Source organism: Scyliorhinus torazame, chromosome 19 (assembly GCF_047496885.1).
Source record: "Scyliorhinus torazame isolate Kashiwa2021f chromosome 19, sScyTor2.1, whole genome shotgun sequence".
Classification (NCBI taxonomy): Eukaryota; Metazoa; Chordata; class Chondrichthyes; order Carcharhiniformes; family Scyliorhinidae; genus Scyliorhinus; species Scyliorhinus torazame.
Genome location: NC_092725.1, coordinates 23651978 through 23676928, shown reverse-complemented (window position 1 = coordinate 23676928; position 24951 = coordinate 23651978). Strand labels below are relative to the sequence as shown.

The 24951-nt window shown below is 54.8% G+C and overlaps 1 protein-coding gene across 1 annotated transcript in view; it reads right to left on the bottom strand.

Annotated features, from left to right (window-relative positions):
- The window catches only part of LOC140396640 (integrin alpha-M-like), a 283291-nt gene that overhangs the window by 153185 nt on the left and 105155 nt on the right, over positions 1–24951 (bottom strand). Inside the window, exons 8-10 of the mRNA XM_072485434.1 lie at positions 17237–17384; positions 7011–7155; positions 178–254 (exon numbers count right to left, since the gene is read on the bottom strand). Coding sequence (XP_072341535.1) covers positions 178–254; positions 7011–7155; positions 17237–17384 — 370 coding nt within the window. The remainder of the gene's footprint in view (positions 1–177; positions 255–7010; positions 7156–17236; positions 17385–24951) is intronic.

Genomic DNA, 24951 nt, shown 5'->3' with positions numbered 1-24951 from the left:
AGGGCTGAATGGCCTCCTCCTGTTCCTATTCCTGATGGTCTTATTTCTCTCGGACACCCTCACATCAATGGTACTCTTTCCTCCACCCCCGCACCCTCCACCTCTCACCCAGGTAAGGCTCCCGCGAGAGAGCGGAGGAGGATTGGCGATTCCCTTCTCTACGGTAGGCATACTCACGTTGCTGATAAGTGCACTGAATCCTTCCTGGGCCATCTCCAACTGGAAGGAACTTAAGGCTCCCGACCCACTGGTGCCTTGGAAAGATAAAAATTGGAGTCATCGTCGACTGAGACCGGGACCAAAATTAAAATATGCATTTTGCGAACCACCGCCCTAGATCACCCCCCCCCCCCCCCCCCCGCCCCCCCCCAGTGGCCCCCAAGAGATTCAATCAACGAGTCCAGAGCATTGAAAAGTGAAGGTCCAGTCGGAATCACAGCGGCCATTTTGGTCACAGGAAGATTTCACAGTACGAGAAATAATCAGATCATCCGTCTTTTAAATGGCTATTTTTAAGATAAATACGGACGGGGAATATGTCCCTCAATTGTTTCCCAACTTGGTTCACCCAGAGGACCAGGAGAGGGGGATTGGCGAGCTCCCACTAAAAAGGGCGGAGAGGAGCTTCAGGTATTTGGGGGTCGAGGTGGCCAGGAGCTGGGGGGCCCTGCATAGGCTTAATTTCACGAGTCTGGTGGAGCAAATGGAGGAGGAGTTTAAGAAGTGGGACGCGTTGCCGCTGTCCCTGGCGGGTAGGGTGCAGTCAGTCAAAATGACGGTGCTCCCAAGGTTTTTGTTCCTGTTCCAGTGCCTCCCCATTCTTATCCCGAAGGCCTTCTTTAGGCAGGTCAACAGGAACATAACGGGGTTTGTGTGAGCGCGAGGGACTCCGAGGGGGAGAAGGGTGTTCCTGGAGCGGAGTAGGGATGGGGGGGGGGCCTCACGCTGCCAACCTATGCGGGTACTACTGGGCTGCCAATGCAGCGATGGTGCGCAAGTGGGTGATGGAGGGGCGGCATGGAAGAGGCTGGAGACGGCGTCGTGTGAGGGTACGAGTCTGGAGGAGCTGGCAACGGCGCCGCTGCCGCTCCCTCCAATGAGGTATATCATGAGCCCGGTGGTGGCGGCTACCCTCAAAATTTGGGGGCAATGGAGGTGGCACAGGGGGGGAAGTGGGGGCCTCGGTGGGTGTGGGCCCCGATATGGGGGAACCACCGGTTTGTCCCAGGGAGAATAGATGGGGGGTTTTCGGGGTGGGACAGGGCAGGGATAAGAAGGTTGGGGGACCTGTTTGTGGATGGGAAGTTCGCGAGCCTGGGTGAGCTGGAGGAGAAGTGCGGGCTCCCCCCCGGGAAACACCTTTAGGTCTCTACAGGTAAGGGCGTTTGCCAGGCGGCAGGTGGTGGAATTCCCACGTCTGCTGCCACGCACAGTACAGGACAGGGTGCTCTCGGGGGGGGGGGGGGGGGGGGGGATGGGGGGGGGGGGGTTGGAGTGGGGAAGATCTCGGAAACTTACCAGGTGATGCAGGAGGAGGAGGAGGCCTCGGTGGTGGAGTGGAAAGGTAAGTGGGAGGAGGAGTTGGGGGAGGAGATCGAGGAGGGGACGTGGGCAGATGCCCTAGGGAGGTTGAACTCTTCCTCTTCGTGTGCGATGCTCAGCCTCATACAGTTTAAGGTGCTGCACAGGGCACACATGACCGGGACAAGGATGAGCCGGTTTTTTGGGGGTGAGGACAGGTGTGTTCGGTGCTCAGGGAGCCCAGCAAATCACATCCATATGTTCTGGGCATGCCCAGCGCTGGAGGAATTTTGGAAGGGCATAGCGAGGACGGTGTCGAGGGTGGTAGGATCCAGGGTCAGACCGGGCTGGGGGCTCGCAATATTTGGGGTGGCAGAGGAGCCGGGTGTGCAGGAGGCGAAAGAGGACGGAATTCTGGCCTTTGCGTCCCTGGAAGCCCGGCGAAGAATTCTCCTTCAGTGGAAAGATGCGAGGCCCCCAAGCGTGGAATCCTGGATCAACGATACGGCGGGGTTCATTAAATTGGAGAGGGTGAAATTTGCCTTAAGGGGATCTGTGCAAGGGTTTTTCAGGCGATGGCAACCGTTCTTAGACTTCCTGTCAGAACGGTAGACAATGGTCAGCAGCAGCAGCAGCCCGTGGGGGGGGGGGCCGGATTCTATTTTATTTTTGTTTGTCTCTACTGGGGGATCTGAGGGGGTGTATATATTTGCTCTGTTTGCTATGTGTTTCGGCGGGTGTTAATTTATTATTTATGTATAGGGGGAGGGGGGCACTGGGTTGTTTTGTTTGGTATTTAATTCTATTGGGTTCCTTTTACATTTTGTTGTTGATATTTTGTGAAAACTTTAATAAAAATTATTTCTTTAAAAAAAAATTGTTTCCCAACTACTGAGGCCGGAGTTGGTATATCTGAACTTACACCTCCGACAGTGCAGCACTGACCCTCTGACAGTGCGGCACTCCCTCAGTACTGACCTTCTGACAGTGCGGCACTCCCTCAGCACTGACCCTCCGACAGTGCGGCACTCCCTCAGTACTGACCCTCTGACAGTGCGGCGCTCCCTCAGCACTGACCCTCCGACAGTGCGGCACTCCCTCAGTACTGACCCTCCGACAGTGCGGCACTCCCTCAGTACTGCCCCTCCGACAGTGCGGCACACCCTCAGTACTGACCCTCCGACAGTGCGGCACTCCCTCAGTACTGACCCTCCGACAGTGCGGCACACCCTCAGTACTGACTCTCCGACAGTGCAGCACACCCTCAGTACTGACCCTCCGACACTATGGCGCTCCCTCAGTACTGACCCTCCGACAGTGCGGCACACCCTCAGTACTGACCCTCCGACAGTGCGGTGCTCCCTCAGTACTGACCCTCCGACAGTGTGGCACTCCCTCAGCACTGACCCTCTGGACAGTGCGGCGCTCCCTCAGTACTGACCCTCTGACAGTGCAGCACTCCCTCAGCACTGACCCTCTGGACAGTGTGGCACTCCCTCAGTACTGCCCCTCCGACAGTGCGGCTCTCCCTCAGTACTGACCCTCTGACAGTGCGGCTCTCCCTCAGTACTGACCCTCTGACAGTGCGGCTCTCCCTCAGTACTGAGCCTCACACAGTGCGGCTCTCCCTCAGTACAGACCCTCCGACAGTGCAGCACACCCTCAGCACTGACCCTCCGACAGTGCAGCACACCCTCAGTACTGACCCTCACACAGTGCGGCTCTCCCTCAGTACTGACCCTCCGACAGTGCGGCACACCCTCAGTACTGACGCTCCGACAGTGCAGCACACCCTCAGTACTGACCCTCCGACAGTGTGGCACTCCCTCAGTACTGACCCTCCGACAGTGCGGCACACCCTCAGTACTGACCCTCCGACAGTGTGGCACTCCCTCAGTACTGACCCTCCGACAGTGCGGTGCTCCCTCAGTACTGACCATCCGACAGTGCGGCGCTCCCTCAGTACTGACCCTCTGACAGTGCGACACTCCCTCAGCACTGACCCTCCGACAGTGCGGCACACCCTCAGTACTGACCCTCAGACAGTGCCGTGCTCCCTCAGTACTGACCCTCTGACAGTGCGGCACTCCCTCAGTACTGACTCTCCGACAGTGTGGCACTCCCTCAGTACTGACCCTCTGACAGTGCGGTGTTCCCTCAGTACTGACCCTCTGACAGTGCGGCACTCCCTCAGTACTGACCCTCCGACAGTGTGGCACTCCCTCAGTACTGACTCTCCGACAGTGCGGCGCTCCCTCAGTACTGACCCTCGAACAGTGCGGCACTCCCTCAGCACTGACCCTCAGACAGTGCGGCACTCCCTCAGTACTGACTCTCCGACAGTGCGGCTCTCCCTCAGCACTGACCCTCAGTCAGTGCGGCACTCCCTCAGTACTGACCCTCTGACAGTGCAGCACTCCCTCAGTACTGACCCTCCGACAGTGCGGTACTCCCTCAGTACTGACCCTCTGACAGTGCGGCGCTCCCTCAGTACTGACCCTCCGACAGTGCGGTGCTCCCTCAGTACTGACCCTCTGACAGTGTGGAGCTCCCTCAGTACTGACTCTCCGACAGTGTGGCGCTCCCTCGGTACTGACCCTCCGACAGTGCGGCGCTCCCTCAGTACTGACCCTCTGACAGTGTGGAGCTCCCTCAGTACTGACCCTCAGACAGTGTGGCGCTCCCTCGGTACTGACCCTCCGACAGTGCGGCGCTCCCTCAGTACTGACCCTCCGACAGTGCAGCGTTCCCTCAGCACTGACCCTCCGACAGTGAGGCACTCCCTCAGTACTGACCCACCGACAGTGTGGCACTCCCTCAGTACTGACCCTCCGACAGTGCAGCGCTCCCACAGCACTGACCCTCCGACAGTGTGGAGCTCACTCAGCACTGACCCTCCGACAGTGTGGCGCTCCCTCGGTACTGACCCTCCGACAGTGTGGGGCTCCCTCCGTACCTACCCTCCGACAGTGTGGGGCTCCCTCAGTGCTGACCCTCCGACAGTGCGGCGCTCCCTCCGTACCTCCCCTCAGACAGTGCGGTGCTCCCTCAGTACTGACCCTCCGACAGTGTGGCGCTCCCTCGGTACTGACCCTCCAACATGGTGGCGCTCCCTCCGTACCTACCCTCCGACAGTGTGGGCCTCCCTCAGTACTGACCCTCCGACAGTGCGGTGCTCCCTCAGTGCTGACCCTCCGACAGTGCGGCGCTCCCTCAGCACTGACCCTCCGACAGTGCGGCACTCGCTCAGTGCTGACCCTCCGACAGTGCGGCGCACCTTCAGCACTGACCCTCTGACAGTGCGGCGCTCCCTCAGTGCTGACCCTCCGACAGTGCGGCGCACCTTCAGCACTGACCCAGTGACAGTGCGGCGCTCCCTCAGTACTGACCCTCCGACAGTGTGGGGCTCCCTCAGTACTGACCCTCCGACAGTGCGGTGCTCCCTCAGTGCTGACCCTCTGACAGTGCGGCGCTCCCTCAGTACTGACCCTCCGACAGTGCGGCGCTCCCTCAGTACTGACCCTCTGACAGTGTGGGGCTCCCTCAGTACCGACTCTCTGACAGTGCGGTGCTCCCTCAGTACTGACCCTCCGACAGTGTGGTGCTGCCTCGGTACTGACCCTCCAACTTGGTGGCGCTCCCTCCGTACCTACCCTCCGACAGTGTGGGGCTCCCTCAGTACTGACCCTCCGACAGTGTGGCGCTCCTTCAGCACTGCCCCTCCGACAGTGTGGCACTCCCTCAGTACTGACCCTCCGACAGTGTGGCGCTCCTTCAGCACTGCCCCTCCGACAGTGCGGCACTCCCTCAGTACTGACCCTCCGACAGTGTGGCGCTCCCTCGGTACTGACCCTCCGACAGTGTGGGGCTCCCTCCGTACCTACCCTCCGACAGTGTGGGGCTCCCTCAGTGCTGACCCTCCGACAGTGCGGCGCTCCCTCCGTACCTCCCCTCAGACAGTGCGGTGCTCCCTCAGTACTGACCCTCCGACAGTGTGGCGCTCCCTCGGTACTGACCCTCCAACATGGTGGCGCTCCCTCCGTACCTACCCTCCGACAGAGTGGGGCTCCCTCAGTACTGACCCTCCGACAGTGCGGTGCTCCCTCAGTGCTGACCCTCCGACAGTGCGGCGCACCTTCAGCACTGACCCTCTGACAGTGCGGCGCTTCCTCAGTGCTGACCCTCCGACAGTGCGGCGCACCTTCAGCACTGACCCTCTGACAGTGCGGCGCTCCCTCAGTACTGACCCTCTGACAGTGCGGCGCTCCCTCAGTACTGACCCTCCGACAGTGTGGGGCTCCCTCAGTACTGACCCTCCGACAGTGCGGTGCTCCCTCAGTGCTGACCCTCTGACAGTGCGGCGCTCCCTCAGTACTGACCCTCCGACAGTGCGGCGCTCCCTCAGTACTGACCCTCTGACAGTGTGGGGCTCCCTCAGTACTGACTCTCTGACAGTGCGGTGCTCCCTCAGTACTGACCCTCCGACAGTGTGGTGCTCCCTCGGTACTGACCCTCCAACTTGGTGGCGCTCCCTCCGTACCTACCCTCCGACAGTGTGGTGCTCCCTCAGTACTGACCCTCCGACAGTGTGGCGCTCCTTCAGCACTGCCCCTCCGACAGTGTGGCACTCCCTCAGTACTGACTCTCCGACAGTGCAGTGCTCCCTCAGCACTGACCCTCTGTCAGTGTGGCACTCCCTCAGTACTGACCCTCCGACAGTGTGGCACTCCTTCAGCACTGCCCCTCCGACAGTGTGGCACTCCCTCAGTACTGACTCTCCGACAGTGCAGTGCTCCCTCAGCATTGACCCTCTGTCAGTGTGGCACTCCCTCAGTACTGACCCTCCGACAGTGCGGTGCTCCCTCAGTACTGACTCTCTGACAGTGTGGGGCTCTCTCAGTACTGACCCTCCGACAGTGCGGTGCTCTCTCAGTACTGACCCTCCGACAGTGCGGCACTCCCTCAGTACTGACCCTCCGACAGTGCGGCACTCCCTCAGTACTGACCCTCTGACAGTGTGGCACTCCCTCAGTCCTGACCCTCCGACAGTGCGGCACTCCCTCAGTACTGACCCTCTGACAGTGCGGCACTCCCTCAGTACTGACCCTCCGACAGTGCGGCACTCTCTCAGTACTGACCCTCCGACAGTGCGGCAGTCCCTCAGTACTGACTCTCCGACAGTGCGGCTCTCCCTCAGCACTGACCCTCTGGCAGTGCGGCACTCCCTCAGTACTGACCCTCTGACAGTGCGGTGCTCCCTCAGTACTGACGCTCTGACAGTGCGGTGCTCCCTCAGCACTGACCCTCCGACAGTGCGGCACTCCCTCAGTACTGACTCTCCGACAGTGTGGCACTGTGGGTGTACCTACACCACCGTGGTTCAAGATGGCGGCTCACCCATCATCTTCTCAAGGGGACAATTATGGATGGGCAATAAACATTGAGTCCAGTCAACAATTCTCACACTTCAAAGAGAAAGCTATCTGTACCTTCAATTGCAAAAATCTTCTCCTGCAATTCTTTCTGAATCGTGTCGAGGGCATTGAAATTATCCACGCGAAAAACGTTCTTCTTTTTAGAGGCAATCATCTCCAGCTCTCTCTTTGCCTTATCACTGGTGAAAGCATTGCCAACCTGTAGATACAGATAAGTGAAGTGTTCTTGATGGGTTGTGACCACGTATGTCTCCACAATAGCATCTTACATTAATATCAACATGTCTTTGATGCTGTGAAAATATTTTCAGATGCAGAGTAAATGGACTCTGAGAAGGGATTGGATAAAGTGCCGCATGAGAGGCTCTTTCGAGACAGATGTAGAGTAAATGGACTAATAGAAAGGATTGGATAAAGTGCACACAAGATGGTATTTCGAGGCAGATGTAGAATATCTCGACTGGCAGAAAGCATTGGATATGGGAGGCAGCTCTTCACCAACGAGAACAATTTTCATTTACGAAGAACCTTTACCTTTGCGTTAGCAATGCTAGGGGTTGCACGCGCAATATGGCTAAGGCAGGTGAGGAGAAATGAGGGACAGGTGACAGGGCACTTACTCAAACAGAGACATTCTGAGGGGTGTCAAACAGGAGTGGGGAGGGGGAGAGGGCGGTGTGGAGAGGGTTAGAGGGAATTCCAGAGCGCAGGCCATCCCTGGTCATCACCAGGCAGCTGAAGGCAAGATGAATATGGCGGAGGAATAGAAATCGGTGGAAACGCGAGAGGCAAGAATTGGAGGTGTGCAGCAATCAGAGGGCTGTAGGAGCTTACAGAGCAGGGAGGGATTTAGGGGCTGCAGAAGATTACAAAGATAGGAAGGTTTGTAGGGGCTGGTAGGGGTTACAGAGATAGGGAGGGATGTACGGACTGGATAAGGTTACAGAGAAGGTGGGTTGGAGGCACTGGAGGAGGTTACAGAGATATAGAGGGTAGCAGCGGCTAGAGGAAGTTACAGAGATCGGGAGGATAGTAGGGGCTAGAGGAGGGCAGAGGGAGTGAGGGTTGTAGGGACTGGAGAAGGTTACAGAGAAGGTGGGTTGGTGGCACTGGAGGAGGTTACAGAGATAGGGAGGGTTGTAGGGGCTGGAGGAGGTTACAGAGATAGGGAGGGTAGCAGCGGCTAGAGGAGGTTACAGAGATCGGGAGGATAGGAAGGGCTAGAGGAGGTCAGAGAGTGAGGGTTGTAGGGACTGGAGGAGTTTACAGAAATAGGGAGGGATGGAGGGGCTGGAGAAGGTTAGAGAGATAGAGAGGGTTGGAGGGACTGGAGGAGGTTACAGAGATACGGAGGGTAGTAGTGGCTGGAGGAGGTTACAGAGATAGAGAGGGATGTAGGGACTGGGGAAGGTTACAGGGAGGGAGGGTTGGAGGTACAGGAGGAGGTTACAGAGATAGGGAGAGTTGGAGGGTCTTGAGGAGGTTCCAGAGATAGGCATGTAGGGGCTGGAGGAGGTGACAGAAATAGGGAGGGATCGAGGGGCTGGAGAAGGATAGAGAGGGTTGGAGGGACTAGAGGAGGTTACAGCGATAGGGAGGGTTGTAGGGACTGGAGGTGGTTGCATAGATAGGGAGGGTAGTAGGGGCTGGAGGAGGTTACAGAGATAGGGAGGGTAGTAGCGGCTGGAGGAGGTTACAGAGATAAGGAGGGTTCTAGTGGCTGGAGTAGGTTGCAGAGATAGATTTGTTGGGGCTGGAAGAGGTTATAGAGATAGGGAGGGTTGTAGGGGCTAGAGGAGCTCAGAGAGAGTATGGGTTGTAGGGACTGGAGGAGATTACAGAGATAGAGAGGGATGTAGGGACTGGAGAAGGTTACAGAGATAGGGAGGGTAGGAGCGGCTGGAGGCGGTGACGGAGATAGGGAGGATAGTAGTGGCTAGAGGAGGTCAGAGAGAGTGAGGGATGTAGGGACTGGAAGAGGTTACAGATAGAGGGAGGGTAGTCGCGGCTGGAGGAGGTTACAGAGATAGGGAGGGTTGCAGGGACTGGAGGAGGTTACAGAGATAGGGAGGGTAGTAGGGCCTGGAGGAGGTTACAGAGATAAGGAGGGTTGTAGTGGCTAGAGGAGGTCAGAGAGAGTGAGGGTTGTATGGACTGAAGGAGGTTACAGAAATAGGGAGGGATGTAGGGGCTGGAGAAGGTTAGAGAGATAGGTTTGGAGGGACCGGAGGAGGTTACAGAGATAGGGAGGGTAGTAGCGGCTGGAGGATGTTACAGAGATAGAGAGGGATGTAGGGGCTGGAGAAGGTTACAGAGAGGGAGGGTTGGAGGGACAAAAGGAAGTTACAGACATAGGGAGGGTAGGAGCGGCTGGGGGAGGTTACAGAGATAGGGAGGATAGTAGGGGCTAGAGGAGGTCAGAGGTAGTGAGGGTTGTAGGGACTGGAGGATGTTACAGAAACAGGGAAGGATGTAGGGGCTGGAGAAGGTTACAGAGATAGGGAGGGTTGTAGGGGCACGAGGTGGTAACAGAGATGTGGAGGGTTGGAGAGACTGCAAGGGGTTACAGAGATATGGAGGGTTGTAGGGGCTGGAGGAGGTTACAAAGATGGAGAGGTTTGTAGGGACTGGAAGAGGTTACAGAGAGAGGAAGGGTTGTAGGGGCTGGAGGAGGTTACAGAGAGAGGGAGAGTTGGAGGGACCTGAGGAGGTTCCAGAGATAGGCATGTCGGGGCTGGAGGAGGTTAAAGATAGAGGGAGGGTAGTAGCGGCTGGAGGAGGTTACAGAGATTGGGAGGGTTGCAGGGTCTGGAGGAGGGTACAGCGATATGGAGGGTTGTAGTGGCTGGAGGAGGTTGCAGAGATAGGGAGGGTAGTAGGGGCTGGAGGAGGTTACAGAGATAGGGAGGGTTGTAGAGACTGGAGGAGGTTACAGAGATAGGGAGGGTTGTAGAGACTGGAGGAGGTTACAGAGATAGGGAGGGTTGCAGAGACTGGAGGAGGTTACAGAGATAGGGAGGGTTGTAGGGGCTGGAGGAGGTTACAGAGATAAGGAGGGTTGTAGTGGCTGGAGGAGGTTGCAGAGATAGGGAGGGTTGTAGAGACTGGAGGAGGTTGCAGAGATAGGGAGTTTTGTAGGGGCTCAAGGTGGCTACAGAGATGGGGAGGGTTGGAGGGACTGGAGTAGGTTACAGATGAAGGGAGGGTTGTAGGTTCTGGAGGAGGTTACAGAGATAGGGAGGGTTGTAGGGGATGGAGGAGATTACAGAGATGGGGAGGGTTGTAGGGGCTGGAGGAGGTTACAGAGATAGGCAGAGTTCGAGGGACTTGAGGAGGTTACAGAGATATGGAGGGATGTAGAGGCTGGAGAAGGATCGAGAGGGTTGGAGGGACTGGAGGAAGTTACAGATAGAGGGAGGGTAGTAGCGGCTGGAGGAGGTTACAGAGATAGGGAGGGTTGTAGGGCCTGGAGGAGGTTACAGAGATGTGGAGGGACTGGAGGCGGTTACAGAGATAGGGTTGTAGGGTCTGGAGGAGGTTACAGAGATAGGGAGGGTAGTAGGGGCTGGAGGAGGTTACAGCTACAGGGAGGGTGCTGGGACTGGAGGAAGTATCGGAGATAGGCAGGGTTATAGGGGCTGGAGGAGGTTACAGAGATAGGGAGGTTTGTACGGTCTGGAGGAGGTTACAGCGATAGGGAGGATTATAGGGACTGGAGGAGGTTATAGAGATCGGGAGGGTTGTAGGGGCTGGAGGAGGTTGCAGAGAGAGGGAGGGTTGTTGGGGCTGAAGGAGGTTACAGAGATAGGGAGGCTTGTAGGGGCTGGAGGAGGTTACAGGGATGGGGAGGGTTGGAGGGACAGGAGGAGGTTACAGAGATAGGGTTGTAGGGGCTGGAGGAGTTTACAGAGATAGGGAGGGTGTAGTGGCTGGAGGACGTTGCAGAGATAGGGAGGGTTGTAGAGACTGGAGGAGGTTACAGAGATAGGGAGTTTTGTAGGGGTTCGAGGTGGTTACAGAGATGGGGAGGGTTGGAGGGACTGGAGGAGGTTACAGATGAAGGGAGGGTTGTAGGTTCTGGAGGAGGTTACAGAGATAGGGAGGGTTGTAGGGGATGGAGGAGATTACAGAGATGGGGAGGGTTGTAGGGGCTGGAGTAGGTTACAGAGATAGGCAGAGTTCGAGGGACTTGAGGAGGTTACAGAGGTAGGGAGGGATGTAGAGGCTGGAGAAGGTTCGAGAGGGTTGGAGGGACTGGAGGAGGTTACAAATAGAGGGAGGGTAGTAGCGGCTGGAGGAGGTTACAGAGATAGGGAGGGTTGTAGGGCCTGGAGGAGGTTACAGAGATGTGGAGGGACTGGAGGCGGTTACAGAGATAGGGTTGTAGGGTCTGGAGGAGGTTACAGTGATAGGGAGGGTTGTAGGGGCTGGAGGAGGTTACAGAGATAGGGAGGGTAGTAGGGGCTGGAGGCGGTTACAGCTACAGGGAGGGTGCTGGGACTGGAGGAACTTTCGGAGATAGGCAGGGTTATAGGGGCTGGAGGAAGTTACAGAGATAGGGAGGATTATAGGGACTGGAGGAGGTTATAGAGATCGGGAGGGTTGTACGGGCTGGAGGAGGTTGCAGAGAGAGGGAGGGTTGTTGGGGCTGGAGGAGGTTACAGAGATAGGGAGGCTTATAGGGGCTGGAGGAGGTTACAGGGATGGGGAGGGTTGGAGGGACAGGAGGAGGTTACAGAGATAGGGTTATAGGGGCTGGAGGAGTTTACAGAGATAGGGAGGGTTGTAGGGTCTGGAGGAGGTTACAGCGATAGGGAGCGTTGTAAGGACTGGAGGAGGTTACAGAGATAGGGTTGTAGGGGCTGGAGGAGGTTGCAGAGATGGAGAGGTTTGTAGGGACTGGAAGAGGTTACAGAGATAGGGAGGGTTGTAGGGGCTAGAGGAGGTCAGAGAGTGAGGGTTGTATGGACTGAAGGAGGTTACAGAAATAGGGAGGGATGTAGGGGCTGGAGGAGGTTAGAGAGATAGATTTGGAGGGACTGGAGGAGGTTACAGAGATAGAGAGGGTAGTAGCGGCTGGAGGATGTTACAGAGATAGAGAGGGATGTAGGGGCTGGAGAAGGTTACAGAGAGGGAGGGTTGGAGGGACAAAAGGAAGTTACAGACATAGGGAGGGTAGGAGCGGCTGGAGGAGGTTACAGTGATAGGGAGGATAGTAGGGGCTAGAGGAGGTCAGAGGGAGTGAGGGTTGTAGGGACTGGAGGATGTTACAGAAACAGGGAAGGATGTAGGGGCTGGAGAAGGTTACAGAGATAGGGAGGGTTGTAGGGGCTGGAGAAGGTTACAGAGATAGGGAGGGTTGTAGGGGCTGGAGGAGGTTACAGAGAGAGGGAGGTTTGTAGGGGCTGGAGGAGGTTACAGAGAGAGGGTTGTTGGAGGGACCTGAGGAGGTTCCAGAGATAGGCTTGTCGGGGCTGGAGGAGGTTAAAGATAGAGGGAGGGTAGTAGCGGCTGGAGGAGGTTACAGAGATTGGGAGGGTTGCAGGGTCTGGAGGAGGTTACAGAGATAGGGAGGGTTGTAGTGACCGGAGGATGTTACAGAGATAGGGAGGGTTGCAGGGACTGGAGGAGGTTACAGAGATAAGGAGGGTTGTAGTGGCTGGAGGAGGTTGCAGAGATAGGGTTGTAGAGACTGGAGGAGGTTACAGAGAAGGGGAGTTTTGTAGGGGCTCGAGGTGGTTACAGAGATGGGGAGGGTTGGAGGGACTGGAGGAGGTTACAGATGAAGGGAGGGTTGTAGGTTCTGGAGGAGGTTACAGAGATAGGGAGGGTTGTAGGAGACGGAGGAGATTACAGAGATGGGGAGGGTTGTAGGGGCTGGAGGAGGTTACAGAGATAGGCAGAGTTCGAGGGACTTGAGGAGGTTACAGAGGTAGGGAGGGATGTAGAGGCTGGAGAAGGATCGAGAGGGTTGGAGGGACTGGAGGAGGTTACAGATAGAGGGAGGGTAGAAGCGGCTGGAGGAGGTTACAGAGATAGGGAGGGTTGTAGGTTCTGGAGGAGGTTACAGAGATAGGGAGGATTGTAGGGCCTGGAGGAGGTTACAGAGATGTGGAGGGACTGGAGGCGGTTACAGAGATAGGGTTGTAGGGTCTGGAGGAGGTTACAGAGATAGGGAGGGTAGTAGGGGCTGGAGGAGGTTACAGCTACAGGGAGGGTGCTGGGACTGGAGGAAGTATCGGAGATAGGCAGGGTTATAGGGGCTGGAGGAGGTTACAGAGATAGGGAGGTTTGTCGGGTCTGGAGGAGGTTACAGCGATAGGGAGGATTATAGGGACTGGAGGAGGTTATAGAGATCGGGACGGTTGTAGGGGCTGGAGGAGGTTGCAGAGAGAGGGAGGGTTGTTGGGGCTGGAGGAGGTTACAGAGATAGGGAGGCTGTAGGGGCTGGAGGAGGTTACAGGGCTGGGGAGGGTTGGAGGGACAGGAGGAGGTTACAGAGATAGGGTTGTAGGGGCTGGAGGAGTTTACAGAGATAGGGAGGGTTGTAGGGTCTGGATGAGGTTACAGCGATAGGGAGCGTTGTAGCGACTGGAGGAGGTTACAGAGATAGGGAGGGTTGTAGGGGCTGGAGGAGGTTGCAGAGAGAGGGAGGGTTGTTGGGGCTGGAGGAGGTTACAGAGATGGGAGGCTTGTAGGGGCTGGAGGAGGTACAGGGATGGGGAGGGTTGTATGGACTGGAGAAGGTGACAGAGATAGGGTTGTAGGGGCTGGAGGGGTTTACAGAGATAGGGAGGGTTGTAGGGTCTGGAGGAGGTTACAGCGAAAGGGAGCGTTGTAGGGACTGGAGGAGGTTACAGAGATAGGGAGGGTTGTCGGGGCTGGAGGAGGTTACAGAGATAGGGAGGGTTGTAGGGGCTGGAGGAGGTTGCAGAGATGGAGAGGTTTGTAGGGACTGGAACAGGTTACAGAGATAGGAAGGGTTGAAGATTCTGGAGGATGTTATAGCAATATGGAGGGTTGTAGGTACTGGAGGAGGTTACAGAGAGAGGGAGGGTTGTTGGGGATGGAGGAGGTTACAGAGATAGGGAGGGTTGGAGGGACTTGAGGTTACAGAGATAGGGTTGGAGGGACTGGAGGAGGTTACAGAAATAGGGAGGGTTGTAGGGGCTGGAGGTGGTTACAGTGATGGGGAGGGTTGTAGGGGGCTGGAGGAGGTTACAGAGGTTGGGAGGGTAGTAGGGCCTGGAGGGCGTTATGGAGTTAGGGAGGGTTGTAAGGGCTGGAGGAGGTTACAGAGATAGTGTGGGTTGTAGGGGCTGGAGGAGATTACAGAGATAGGGAGGGTTGTTGGGGCTGGAGGAGGTTACAGAGTTAGGGACGGTTGTAGAGACTGGAGGAGGTTACAGAGATAGAGAGGGTTGTAGGGGCTGGAGGAGGTTACAGAGATAGAGAGGGTTGTAGGGGCTGGAGGAGGTTACAGAGATAGAGAGGGTTGTAGGGGCTGGAGGAGGTTCCAGAGATAGAGAGGGTTGTAGGTGCTGGAGGAGGTTACAGAGATAGAGAGGGTTGTAGGGGCTGGAGGAGGTTACAGAGATAGGGAGGGTTGTCGGGCTGGAGGAGGTTGCAGAGAGAGAGAGAGGCTTGTAGGGGCTGTAGGAGGTTACAGAGATGGGAGGGTTGGAGGGACTGGAGTAGGTTACAGTGATTGGTTTGTAGGGGCTGGAGGAGGTTAAAGAGATGGTGAGGTTTGTAGGAGCTGGAGGAGATTACAGAGATAGGGAGGGTTATAGGAGCTGGAGGAGGTTACAGAGATAGGGAGGGTTGTACGGGCTGGAGGAGGTTACAGAGGTAGGGAGGTTTGTAGAGGCTGGAGGAGGTTACAGAGATAGAGAGGGTTGTAGGGGCTGGAGGAGCTTACAGAGATAGGGAGGGATGTAGGGGCTGGAGGAGGTTACAGAGATGGGGAGGGTTATCGGAGCTGGAGGAGGTTACAGAGATAGGGAGGGTTGTAGGGGCTGGAGGAGGTTACTGAGATAGGGAGTGTTGTAGGGGCTGGAGGAGTTTACAGAGATAGGGAGGGTTGTTGGGGCTGGAGGACGTTACAGAGATAGGGAGGGTTATAAGGGCTGGAGGAGGTTACAGAGAAAGGGGGGCGTTGGAGGGACTGCATGAGGTTGCAGAGATGGGAGGGTTGGAGGGACTGGAGGAGGTTACGGTGATTGGGTTGTAGGGGCTGGAAGAGGTTACAGAGATGGGGAGGGTTGGAGGGACTGGAGGAGAATACAGAGATGTGGAGGGTTGTAGGCGCTGGATGTGGTTACAGAGATAGGGAGGGTTGTAGGGGCTGGAGGAGGTCAGAGAGAGTGTGGGTTGTAGGGACTGGAGGAGGTTACAGAGATAGAGAGGAATGTAGGGACTGGAGAAGGTTACAGAGGGGGAGGGTTGGAGGGACAGGAGGAGGTTACATAGATAGGGAGGGTAGGAGCGGCTGGAGGAGGTGACAGAGATAGGGAGGATAGTAGTGGCTAGAGGAGGTCAGAGAGAGTGAGGGTTGCAGGGACTGGAAGAGGTTACAGATAGAGGGAGGGTAGTCGCGGCTGGAGGAGGTTACAGAGATAGGGAGGGTTGCAGGGGCTGGAGGAGGATACAGAGATAAGGAGGATTGTAGTGGCTGGAGGAGGTTACAGAGATGTGGAGGGACTGGAGGCGGTTACAGAGATAGGGTTATAGGGTCTGGAGGAGGTTACAGAGATAAGGAGGGTAGCAGGGGCTGGAGGAGGTTACAGCTACAGGGAGCGTGCTGGGACTGGAGGAAGTATTGGAGATAGGCAGGGTTATAGGGGCTGGAGGAGGTTACAGAGATAGGGAGGTTTGTAGGGTCTGGAGGAGGTTACAGCGATAGGGAGGATTATAGGGACTGGAGGAGGTTACAGAGATAGGGAGGCTTGTAGGGGCTGGAGGAGTTTACAGGGATGGGGAGGGTTGGAGGGACAGGAGGTGGTTACAGAGATAGGGTTGTAGGGGCTGGAGGAGTTTACAGAGATAGGGAGGGTTGTAGGGTCTGGAGGAGGTTACAGCGATAGGGAGCGTTGTAGGGACTGGAGGAGGTTACAGAGATGGAGATGGTTGTTGGGGCTGGAGGAGGTTACAGAGATAGGGAGGGTTGGAGGGACTGGAGGAGGTTACAGAGATAGGGAGGGTTGGAGGGACTGGAGGAGGTTACAGAGATAGAGAGTGTTGTAGAGGCTGGAGGAGGTAACAGAGATGTGGAGGGTTGTAGGGGCTGGAGGAGGTTACAGAGATAGGGAGGATTGTAGGGGCTGGAGGAGGTTACAGAGATAGGGATGGTTGTAGGGGCTGGAGGAGGTTACAGTGATAGGGAGGGTTGTAAGGGCTGGAGGAAGTTACAGAGATGTGGAGGGTTGTAGGGGCTGGAGGAGGTTACAGAGATAGGGAGGGTTGTAGGGGCTGGAGGAGGTTACAGAGATAGAGAGGGTTGTAGGGGCTGGAGGAGGTTACAGAGATAGGGAGGGTTGTAGGGGCTGGAGGAGGTTACAGAGATAGGCAGGGTTGTAGGGGCTGGAGGAGGTTACAGAGATAGGGAGGGTTGGAGGGACTGGAGGAGGTTACAGAGATAGAGAGGGTTGTAGGGGCTGGAGTAGGTTACAGAGATAGGGAGGGTTGGAGGGACTGGAGGAGGTTACAGAGATAGGGAGGGTTGGAGGGACTGGAGGAGGTTACAGAGATGTGGAAGGTTGTAGGGGCTGGAGGAGGTTACAGAGATAGGGAGGGTTGGAGGGACTGGAGGAGGTTACAGAGATAGGGAGGGTTGGAGGGACTGGAGGAGGTTACAGAGATAGGGAGGGTTGTAGGGGCTGGAGGAGGTTACAGAGATAGGGAGGGTTGTCGGGGCTGGAGGAGGTTACAGAGATAGGGAGGGCAGTAGGGGCTGGAGGAGGTTACAGAGATAGGGAGGGTTGTAGGGGATGGAGGAGGTTACAGAGATAGGGAGGGTTGTCGGGGCTGGAGGAGGTTACAGAGATAGGGAGGGCAGTAGGGGCTGGAGGAGGTTACAGAGATAGGGAGGGTTGTAGGGGCTGGAGGAGGTTACAGAGATAGGGAGTTGTTGTGGGGGCTGGAGGAGGTTACAGAGATAGGGAGGGTTGTAGGGGCTGGAGGAGGTTACAGAGATAGGGAGGGATTGTGCAGGGTCTGTTAAGGGCAGAGAGAGGGAACTGGCAGTTTGGTTTTCTGGTCAATGTTGCCGTCATTCTCACCCCAATTGAGTAACGTTCGATCTTTTTCTGGTTCGCTGCTCGAATGGCCCCACTGAAATCTGTTTCAAAAGATTGTCCATCTGTGATGGTGATCATAATCCGCTTGGCATCGTTTCGCCCTCCAGCAGACTGTGTGAAAATGTGATCTCTGTGGTAATAATAATAATCTTTATTGTCACAAGTCGGCTTACATTACCACTGCAGTGACGTTACTGTGAAAAGCCCCTAGTCGCCACACTCAGGCGCCTGTTCGGGTACACAGAGGGAGAATTCAGAAAGTCCAATTTACCTGACAGTGTGTCTTTCGGGACTTGTGGGAGGAAACCGGAGCACCCGGAGGAAACCCACGCAGACACGGGGAGAATGTGCGGACGCCGCCCAGGCAGTGACCCAAGCCGGGAATCGAACAGTGCTAACCACTGTGCTACTGTGCCGCACGAAAGAGGATGGGCGGGATTCTCCGAAACTGGGGCGATGTCCCCACGCCGGCGGGAAAACCGGCGGCAATCACTCCGTAAGTGAAGAATTCTCCAGATTTTCGGGGTCTAGGATGATGCCGGAGTGGTCGGCGCCGCTCGAGCCGGCGGCGAAGGTTCGGCGCGAGTTTGTGCATGCACAGAATGGCCGGCGTTTTCCCATGCATGCGTGGGGGTTCTCTTCTCCGCGCCAGCCCCTGGGCAATATGGCAGAGCCCTGCGGGGGCCCGGCACTGAAACAGCCCGCCCCCTCTCCCCCGGGTCGGAGCCCCCCGCCGCCCCCCCCCAGGACCGCCCCCGCACATTTCCCTGCCAGGCCCCGCCATGCGTGAGGTGAGTAATTCACGCCGTCAGGACTGGCCAAAACTGGACAGTCACTCGGCCCATCGGGGCCCGGAGGATCGCCGGTGGGGGGGGGGGGGGGCTGCCAATGGCCCCAGACCGGCGTGGCATGAATCCCGCCAGCCCCCGGGGATTTTCTGACCGAAGGTGTGAGAAATTGGAATTGATTCTCCCAGTATTATATACACACACCTCAAAGACTCACCTCACACTCACCTCACACTCACCTCACACTCACCTCAAACACTCACCTCACACTCACCTCACACTCACCTCAAACACTCACCTCAAAGACTCACCTCACACTCACCTCACACTCACCTCACACTCACCTCAAACACTCACCTCAAACACTCACCTCAAACACTCACCTCACACTCACCTCAAACACTCACCTCACACTCACCTCACACTCACCTCAAACACTCACCTCACACTCACCTCACACTCACCTCAAACACTCACCTCACACTCACCTCAAACACTCACCTCACACTCACCTCACACTCACCTCAAACACTCACCTCAAACACTCACCTCAAACACTCACCTCACACTCACCTCAAACACTCACCTCACACTCACCTCACACTCACCTCAAACACTCACCTCACACTCACCTCACACTCACCTCAAACACTCACCTCACACTCACCTCAAACACTCACCTCACACTCACCTCACACTCACCTCACACTCACCTCAAACACTCACCTCAAACACTCACCTCACACTCACCTCACACACACCTCACACTCACCTCAAACACTCACCTCACACTCACCTCAAACACTCACCTCACACTCACCTCAAACACTCACCTCACACTCACCTCACACTCACCTCAAACACTCACCTCACACTCACCTCACACTCACCTCATACACACCTCACACACACCTCAAACACTCACCTCACACTCACCTCACACTCACACTCACCTCACACTCGCCTCACACACACCTCAAACACTCACCTCACACTCACCTCACACTCACCTCACACTCACCTCACACTCACCTCAAACACTCACCTCACACTCACCTCAAACATTCACCTCACACTCACCTCAAACACTCACCTCACACTCACCTCAAACACTCACCTCACACTCACCTCAAACACTCACCTCACACTCACCTCACACTCACCTCACACTCACCTCAAACACTCACCTCACACTCACCTCACACTCACCTCAAACACTCACCTCACACTCACCTCAAACACTCACCTCACACTCACCTCAAACACTCACCTCACACTCACCTCAAACACTCACCTCACACTCACCTCAAACACTCACCTCACACTCACCTCAAACACTCACCTAAAACACTCACCTCACACTCACCTCAAACACTCACCTCACACTCACCTCACACTCACCTCACACTCACCTCAAACACTCACCTCAAACACTCACCTCACACTCACCTCAAACACTCACCTCACACTCACCTCAAACACTCACCTCATACTCACCTCAAACACTCACCTCACACTCACCTCAAACACTCACCTCAAACACTCACCTCACACTCACCTCAAACACTCACCTCACATTGACCTCAAACACTCACCTCACACTCACCTCAAACACTCACCTCACACTCACCTCAAACACTCACCTCAAACACTCACCTCACACTCACCTCAAACACTCACCTCACACTCACCTCAAACACTCACCTCACACTCACCTCACTCAACTCAAACAGTCACCTCACACTCACCTCAAACACTCACCTCAAACACTCACCTCAAACACTCACCTCACACTCACCTCAAACACTCACCTCACACTGACCTCAAACACTCACCTCACACTCACCTCAAACACTCACCTCACACTCACCTCACACTCACCTCAAACACTCACCTCAAACACTCACCTCACACTCACCTCACACTCACCTCAAACACTCACCTCAAACACTCACCTCAAACACTCACATCACACTCACCTCAAACACTCACCTCAAACACTCACCTCAAACACTCACCTCAAACACTCACCTCACACTCACCTCAAACACTCACCTCACACTGACCTCAAACACTCACCTCACACTCACCTCAAACACTCACCTCACACTCACCTCAAACACTCACCTCAAACACTCACCTCACACTCACCTCAAACACTCACCTCACACTCACCTCAAACACTCACCTCACACTCACCTCACTCAACTCAAACAGTCACCTCACACTCACCTCAAAGACTCACCTCACACTGACCTCAAACACTCACCTCAAACACTCACCTCACACTCACATCACGCTCACCTCAAACACTCACCTCACACTCACCTCAAACACTCACCTCAAACACTCACCTCACACTCACCTCAAAGACTCACCTCACACTGACCTCAAACACTCACCTCACACTCACCTCACACTCACCTTAAACACTCACTTCACACTCACCTCAAACATTCACCTCACACTCACCTCAAACACTCACCTCAAACACTCACCTCACACTCACCTCAAACACTCACCTCACACTGACCTCAAACACTCACCTCACACTCACCTCATACTCACCTCAAACACTCACCAAAAACACTCACCTCACACTCACATCAGTCACCTCACACTCACCTCAAACACTCACCTCACACTCACCTGAAACACTCACCTGAAACACTCACCTCACACTCACCTCAAACACTCACCTCACACTCACCTCAAACACTCACCTCACACTCACCTCTCACTCACCTCAAACACTCACCTCACACTCACCTCAAAAACTCGCCTCAAACACTGACCTCACACTCACCTCAAACACTCGCCTCAACTCACCTCACACTCACCTCACATTCACCTCAAACACTCACCTCACACTCACCTCAAACACTCACCTCACACTCACCTCTCACTCACCTCAAACACTCACCTCACACTCACCTCAAAAACTCGCCTCAAACACTGACCTCACACTCACCTCAAACACTCGCCTCAACTCACCTCACACTCATGTCACACTGACCTCACACTCACCTCAAACACTCACCTCACACTCACCTCAAACAGTCACCTCACACACACAAAATCACCTCACACTCACCTCAAACACTCACCTCACACACGCACTCACCTCAAACACTCGCTTCACACTCACCTCAAACACTCACCTCACACTCACCACAAACACTCACCTCACACTCACCTGAAAGACTCACCTCACACTTACCTCAAACACTCACCTCAAACACTCACCTCACACTCACCTCAAAGACTCACCTCACACTCACCTCAAACACTCACCTCAAACACTCACCTCACATTCACCTCAAACACTCATCTCACACTCACCTCAAACACTCACCTCACACTCACCTCACACTCACCTCACACACACACTCACCTCAAACACTCGCTTCACACTCACCTCAAACACTCACCTCACACTCACCTCAAACACTCACCTCACACTCACCTCACACTCACCTCACACACGCACTCACCTCAAACACTCGCTTCACACTCACCTCAAACACTCACCTCACACTCACCTCAAAGACTCACCTCACACTCACCTCAAACACTCACCTCAAACACTCACCTCACATTCACCTCAAACACTCATCTCACACTCACCTCAAACACTCACCTCACACTCACCTCAAACACTCACCTCACACTCACCTCACACTCACCTTAAACACTCACTTCACACTCACCTCAAACACTCACCTCAAACTCACCTCAAAAACTCACCTCAAACACTGACCTCACACTCACCTCACACTCACCTTAAACACTCACTTCACACTCACCTCAAACACTCACCTCACACTCACCTCAAAAACTCGCCTCAAACACTGACCTCACACTCACCTCACACTCACCTTAAACACTCACTTCACACTCACCTCAAACACTCACCTCACACTCACCTCAAAAACTCGCCTCAAACACTGACCTCACACTCACCTCACACTCACCTTAAACACTCACTTCACACTCACCTCAAACACTCACCTCACACTCACCTCAAAAACTCGCCTCAAACACTGACCTCACACTCACCTCACACTCACCTTAAACACTCACTTCACACTCACCTCAAACACTCACCTCACACTCACCTCAAAAACTCGCCTCAAACACTGACCTCACACTCACCTCACACTCACCTTAAACACTCACTTCACACTCACCTCAAACACTCACCTCACACTCACCTCAAAAACTCGCCTCAAACACTGACCTCACACTCACCTCACACTCACCTTAAACACTCACTTCACACTCACCTCAAACACTCACCTCACACTCACCTCAAACACTCGCCTCACACTGACCTCAAACACTCACCTCACACTCACCTCATACTCACCTGAAACAATCACCAAAAACACTCACCTCACACTCACCTCACACTCACATCAGTCACCTCACACTCACCTCAAACACTCACCTCACACTCACCTGAAACACTCACCTGAAACACTCACCTCACACTCACCTCAAACACTCACCTCACACTCACCTCAAACACTCACCGCAAACACTCACCTCAAACACTCACCTCACACACACCTCATATTCACCTCAAACACCCACCTCACACTCACCTCATACACTCACCTCACACTCACCTCTCACTCACCTCAAACACTCACCTCAAACACTCACCTCACACTCACCTCAAACACTCGCCTCAACTCACCTCACACTCACCTCACATTCACCTCAAACACTCACCTCACACTCACCTCAAACACTCACCTCACACTCACCTCTCACTCACCACAAACACACACCTCACACTCACCTCAAAAACTCGCCTCAAACACTGACCTCACACTCACCTCAAACACTCGCCTCAACTCACCTCACACTCATGTCACACTTACCTCACACTCACCTCAAACACTCACATCACACTCACGTCAAACACTCGCCTCAAACTCACCTCACACTCACCTTAAACACTCACCTCACACACGCACTCACCTCAAACACTCGCTTCACACTCACCTCAAACACTCACCTTACTCTCACCACAAACACTCACCTCACACTCACCTCAAAAACTCGCCTCACACTCACCTCACACTCACCTCACACTCACCTCACACTCACCTCAAACACTCACCTCCCACTCACCTCAAACACTCACCTCACACACACTCACCATAAACACGCGCCTCACACTCACCTCAAACGCTCACCTCACACTCACCTCAAACACACACCTCACACACACACTTCACACACACACCTCACAAACACCTCAAACACTCAACTCAAACACTCACCTCACACTCATCTCAAACACTCACCTCACACACACACTCACCTCAAACACTCGCCTCACACTCACCGCAAACACTCGCCTCACCCACACACACCTCAAACACTCGCCTCACACTCACCTCAAACACTCACCTCACACTCATCTCAAACACTCACCTCACACACACACTCACCTCAAACACTAGTCTCACACTCACCTCAGACACTCACCTCACACTCACCTCAAACACTCACTTCACACTCATCTCAAACACTCACCTCACACACACACTCACCTCAAACACTCACCTCACACTGACCTCAAACACTGACCTCACACACACTGACCTCACACTCACCTCACACTCACCTCAAACACTCACCTCACACTCACCTCAAACACTCACCTCACACTCACCTCAAACACTCGCCTCACACTCACCTCAAACACTCGCCTCACACACGCACTCACCTCAAACACTCGCCTCACACTCACCTCAAACACTCACCTCACACACACACTCACCTCAAACACTCGCCTCACACTCACCTCAAACACTCACCTCACACACACACTCACCTCAAACACTCACCTCACACTCACCTCAAAGACTCACCTCACACTGACCTCAAACACTCACCTCACACTCACCTCAAACACTCACCTCACACTCACCTCACACTCACCTCAAAGACTCACCTCACACTCACCTCACACTCACCTCAAACACTCACCTCAAACACTCACCTCAAACACTCACCTCACATTCACCTCAAACACTGATCTCACACACACCTCAGACACTCACCTCACACTCACCTCAAACACTCACTTCACACTCACCTCAAACATTCACCTCACACTCACCTCAAACACTCACCTCAAACACTCACCTCACACTCACCTCAAACACTCACCTCACACTCACCTCAAACACTCACCTCACACTCACCTCATACTCACCTCAAACACTCACCAAAAACACTCACCTCACACTCACCTCACACTCACATCAGTCACCTCACACTCACCTCAAACACTCACCTCACACTCACCTGAAACACTCACCTGAAACACTCACCTCACACTCACCTCAAACACTCACCTCACACTCACCTCAAACACTCACCTCAAACACTCACCTCACACTCACCTCACACACACCTCACATTCACCTCAAACACCCACCTCACACTCACCTCAAACACTCACCTCACACTCACCTCTAACACTCACCTCACACTCACCTCAAAAACTCGCCTCAAACACTGACCTCACACTCACCTCAATCACTCGCCTCAACTCACCTCACACTCACCTCACATTCACCTCAAACACTCACCTCACACTCACCTCAAACACTCACCTCACACTCACCTCTCACTCACCTCAAACACTCACCTCACACTCACCTCAAAAACTCGCCTCAAAAACTGACCTCACACTCACCTCAATCACTCGCCTCAACTCACCTCACACTCACCTCACATTCACCTCAAACACTCGCCTCAAACACTCACCTCAAACACTCGCCTCAATCTCATCTCAAACACTCACCTCACACTCACCTCAAACAGTCACCTCACACACACAAAATCACCTCAAACACTCACCTCACACTCACCTCAAACACTCAC